Here is a 5,206-nt window from a genome sequence, read left to right on the forward strand (position 1 = left end):
CTCAACCTTCTTCTAGAGAACTTCATTCTGCTCGAAATTGTCACACTTGTCCAACTTGGTTTGAATGAGATCGCAACCCATGGTTAATACTTTCACAAGGGAAAAATTAACATTAACTAGTAAAGGGCTTTGAAAACTAGCTCTTGGAGAATGTTGGTAAAAAGAAATATTAGAGGAACTGTTGCTTTCACCAAATTTAATAAACCAACTCCAAATCATTAAATGTTTCAAGTATAAAATAGACAAGACGATAAATAAATAGGTGATCTTTAGATCATTATTCATCATTGGGATTAATGTATGCTCATATCGTGGCACAAATATCAGGCAACTCATATTTCTCTATGCATATTGTAAGCTTGTTAAATAAGGGACCAAGGTTCACTAGCTTATCCATAGTCTTTTTCCTCTCTCTAAAGGTCTAGTTAATCCTTACACGGCCAAAAGTTGATATGACACTTTGACATTAGGTGATGAGGTCCTGAGTGTTCTAGCCTAGCATGTCCTTCCCTTGAACCATCATGGTGATGTTGTTAGAGTCACCTTATATAATGATTTTTGGGTAACCTATATCTTTGGCAATAGATATCCCATAATATGTAGATGCCACTTCTGCAAAGTTGGATGTTTGAATGTGAAGGTTGATTGCATAGGCGAACACCATCTTGCCAAATGGATCTCTAATGACCCCACCCTCATCTGTGTGACCTAGGTTCCCTTTAGATGACCCATTGAAGTTTAATTTTAACTAACTACTGATGGAGGGGAGGGGGAAACCATTTGATTATTTTTCTATGTCCAATAGGAGGGGAATTAAAGAAAGATGGAATTAGACATTTCCTAGCTTTTAGTGACATGCCAATCCAAGGTAGAGCTGCTTGTACATTCAAAAACATTTCATATTCTCTTTGACATGGTTAATTATGGACTAGGGTAAACCTTCCCATTGAATCTTTTGATCTCTGAATAACCTATTGTTACATTCTTTCCATAAGCTCCACCCTACAATAGAGGAAGGCTTGCTGCTAGAGTTTCTTTATGAAGGAATGGGTCAACAGAACGATCCAACATGAAGAGACTAGCTTAGGGTCCATATGCTACACCCAAGACATAGAGAACATTCCTATTAATTTTCTATTTGACGTTCCCGGAGTAGTGGCAATGAAACATTAGATGAAAAAACCTTTCATTTTAAATTGTTAATGCATTTACTTAGAGTTATTAAGTTGTAAGCTAAAATATCAAAGTTAGTTTAGATTTACTTATTTTTGTTGTTTTACTTTAATTTCAAAATATGTGTAAACAATCTAAATATGATTTGTTAACCAATATATGTTGACATTAATGAGAGGGTACTACACCACTAAATACTTGTGAATTTGCTTTATTTAAATGAAAATTAGCAAGTGGAAATAAAAGCAACTATAGATAAATATACACTTGAAAACAAAATTTGAAAAATGATATTTTAATTTTAAAATATTTATTTTCTTCTTAACAAATATGTTTTTGTTGATTATATACACATATAAACAATATTTTTTTCTTTATAATACAAAATTTTAAAAATTAATATTACAAAAGGGTAAATAAAAAGTCTTTTTAAGAATAATTGATAAAGATGATTCTTAACAAAACAGTCATCCATCAAGATTCAGACTCTAAAAAGCATGCTTGACCAAATTTCAAGATTCAGACTCTAAAAACCATACTTGACCAAATTAAATATAAAGACAGATATATCAGCATCTACCAACCTCACACTTTCTACAAAACAAAAAAGAAATCTGACTTAAAGTTGCAACGTGATGCACCTCTACATTATGAACAGTGACAGTTTCAAAAAAAACAAAAAAATATCAGACTTGAGTAGCAACTTGATGAAAATAAATATGCACATGTTTCCATAGAAAACAATTACTAAGAAAGATAACGTGAAACATAGTACGATTAAATAAAAATTTCCCACTACCAGTTGATTCCATGGAAATTTCCACTTCGAAGAGACGCACAAAGTCTTCTCAAGTAAAAAAATATTTTACGAGACGGTACGTGCTGTCTGCTCTCTGGAATGAATCTGGTCCTTTAACGTATGAAAATTTCAGCCACTTTCAGTCCTAAGTTAAAAGCTTAATCTTTACTCCTTTCCTCGTAAGTTAGGAGCTCTTTGGTTGATCGTCCAACTGTGCTGAAGGAATCAGGTTGCTCGGAAAGTTGAATATGGGTGGACACGCTCTTCTGATTCCCCTTCCTTACCAGGGCCACATAAATCCCATGATGCAGCTCGCCTGGAAGCTCGTCTCCGATGGTTTCCTCGTTACCTTCCTCAACACCGACTTCAATCACAACCGCATTATGCAAGCCAAGAGTAGAAACTGGGACGGCATCCGAATGATATCCATTCCTGATGGATTACCGCCAGATGACAAACGCACCAACATTCCAAGTCTAATGGAAGCATTAGATAACAGCATGGCACCTTCCGTGATTATGAGGCTTATCGACGTGATAAACGAAAGGCAAGAAGAGCACAAGGTCACCGGTATAATAATAGATGTAATTATATGTTCTGGGTTGAAGGCGGTAGCCGATTTCTATCAGATTCCTCTCTTTGCTTTCCACACATCGCTTGTCGCCAACTGTGCTATCCGCTACTTCATTCCGAGGCTCCTCTCTCTTGGGATCCTTGGTCAAAATGGTAAGACAGATTCACGCTTCTTTGTCTGTTTTTCTTTTTCTTCTTCGTTGTTGTGAGACTGGTTGTGTTTGGTGTTATTGTAGGACCTCCTAAAGAAGAGAAGAAGATAACGTATATTCCGTCCATGCCGCCTCTGCGTTCTGGAGATCTTCCATGGCTGTTCGGTGGTGGGGAGAAGATGTTTAAGAGATGCATCCGGATGGGAGAAAGTTTAAAGCAGATCAAGGGGGTCCTCGCCAACTCCTTTTACGAGCTTGACGGTCCAGTGGTGGAAGAGTTATCCAGAGAGGTGGAAGTGTACCCAATTGGTCCTCTGATTCCTTGCGAATTTCTGGAGGGCGATAAGAGGAGTACGAGTAAGGCCCCCCCAAGCTTCTGGGCAGATGATGTGGAATGTTTAGAATGGTTAGACAAACAGTCTACCCAATCTGTGATCTATGTGTCGTTTGGAAGCGTCGCAGTGTGGAGCCAAATCCAAGTGGAGGAGTTCGCAGCGGGGTTAGAGGCTACCCAGAGACCATTTCTGTGGGTTGTTCGGTCGGATCTAATGGATGGCAGCAAGCCCACTTTTCCGCAGGGATTTATGGAACGGGTGAGAGAGAGGAGCTGCATAGTTTCTTGGGCGCCACAGTTACAGGTGTTATCTCATCCTTCCATAGCTTGCTTTGTGACACACTGTGGATGGAACTCTGTACAGGAGAGCATCACCATGGGCGTGGCCATGCTCTGCTCGCCTTATTTCGCAGATCAGTTTCTTAACCGCACATATATTGTGGATGTCTGGAAGATTGGACTACCTCTGGAGTCGAATAAGGATGGAATAATAGAGAAGGGGGAGATTGCTAGAGCCGTTGACAGATTGCTGGTGGGAGAAGATGGCGCAGAGATAAGCAAGCACGCCACCAAATTAATGAGAACCAGTAGAGATACGGTGAAGGAAGGAGGTTCCTCATTCAACAACTACAGTATATTTCTTCACCAGATGAAGAAACAATTTGTTGACTGACAGATGTCTGGCTCTCACTTCTTTAGTTTGTCAGATTTTATGTGGTGCGGAGAGGAAAGAAGGGGGATCTATGGTGATTCAGATTAATTGGACTCTGTAATGGTGAAAATTGTGTATTTATCTTCTTTTTCATTTAGCTTTGGAATGTTTTATTAGTTCTTCCATACTATTGCAATTATTTAATTTTTTATTAATTAGTTCATTCGTAAAATTAAAATTTCTTTAACAAAATTTTATAATCTATATTTAATTTTTATTTTATAATAAACACAAAATTCAATTTTATCAAAAAAAACTATATTTCTTTACATTCAATTCAATATCAACAGTATTAAATTCTTATTATTCTTATTTAATAATGATTCTCAAATCTCAAAATGTATTACATAGAGTGAATATTCAGCAACATATTCTCACTTCTTATTCTTTATTTTAGACGAACAAGCATGAAATTATTAAATTCCTTTTAGTGGCATGTGGGAAATGACCAAAATGGAATCGCATCCCTGCAAATGGGTTTAGCGTTAAGAATAAAATAGTGTAATAATATGTTTTTTATTCCCCTTATCATTAACAATCAGTTCACCTTATAGAATGTAAGATATTAATAAAGTATTATAGTTAAAGACAATCTTCAACTAGTGGGGATATGTGTTAGATTGTGTAGGTATGATTTGTGTAGAGTTCATAAATATAATAATTAGTTACTTTTTGGATTTATTGGTGTAAGTTTTTATTGCATAATAAATTTATATGGTTAATTTTTCTTTTTGAGAGTGATTTTTGTGATGATAATTAACAAATTTATTAAAAGTTTTGATCGGTAATTGGTCGAAGGCTGAATAGCTTTTGACTGGAGCTATGAACCACTTAGAATTCCACTTCAGATGTCCCTATTGGGAGAACTTGGGTCTCCATAGTGAGAACCCAATGTTTTAACCAGTTAAGCTCAACCCCTTGGACAAAGCTTTTGATCTTTTTTAATGTTGATAAAAAATAAGATTTATTAATAACAAATGATTAAATATTATTTATTTAAAAATATTAATGAATTTGAAAATTGAATTTTTAACATTAATTTATGGGTAGATTAAGAAAATATTAATTGAATTTTTTTGTAATATAAAAATGATAAGTATTTTACTTACATATAAGTTTGGAATGACAATCTAGATGTTTTAAGTGTGTTTTTGTGTGTGTGTGTGTTTGTGTGTGTGTGTGTGTGTGTGTGTGTGTGAGTGTGTGTGTGTGTGTGTGTGTGAGAGAGAGAGAGAGAGAGAGAGAGAGAGAGAGAGAGAGAGAGAGAGAGAGAGAGAGAGAGAGAGAGAGAGAGAGAGAGAGAGAGAGAGAGTTTCATATTGATTGTTAAAGCAGTAGGGACATCATGTAACCTTATAATGAATGGATGCACCTTTTTCAAAAACTTGTAACAATAGTGGGCACTATGCACATCCCACATATCTCAAGGAAACTTGGGAAAAGTTACAAACTACTTTACAAAC

General features: G+C 35.9%; 1 protein-coding gene across 1 annotated transcript; it reads left to right on the forward strand.

Annotated features, from left to right (window-relative positions):
• The first annotated feature begins 1,970 nt into the window (after positions 1-1,970).
• On the forward strand, positions 1,971-3,866 carry LOC131055577 (anthocyanidin 3-O-glucosyltransferase 7). Its single transcript, XM_057990045.2, has 2 exons — positions 1,971-2,698; positions 2,782-3,866. Exons 1-2 carry the CDS (start codon positions 2,221-2,223, stop codon positions 3,702-3,704), a joined length of 1,401 nt encoding a protein of 466 aa, XP_057846028.1. The 5' UTR covers positions 1,971-2,220; the 3' UTR covers positions 3,705-3,866.
• The last annotated feature ends 1,340 nt before the right edge of the window (positions 3,867-5,206 follow it).

The sequence above is a fragment of the Cryptomeria japonica genome, chromosome 10 (genome assembly GCF_030272615.1).
Source record: "Cryptomeria japonica chromosome 10, Sugi_1.0, whole genome shotgun sequence".
In the NCBI taxonomy this organism is placed as follows: domain Eukaryota; kingdom Viridiplantae; phylum Streptophyta; class Pinopsida; order Cupressales; family Cupressaceae; genus Cryptomeria; species Cryptomeria japonica.

Coding starts and splice junctions, on each gene's coding strand:
- LOC131055577 (XM_057990045.2), top strand. CDS start 2,221: ATGGGTGGACACGCTCTTCTGATTCCCCTTCCTTACCAGGGCCACATA. Junction 2,699..2,781: donor TGGGATCCTTGGTCAAAATG/GTAAGACAGATT, acceptor GTGTTATTGTAG/GACCTCCTAAAGAAGAGAAG.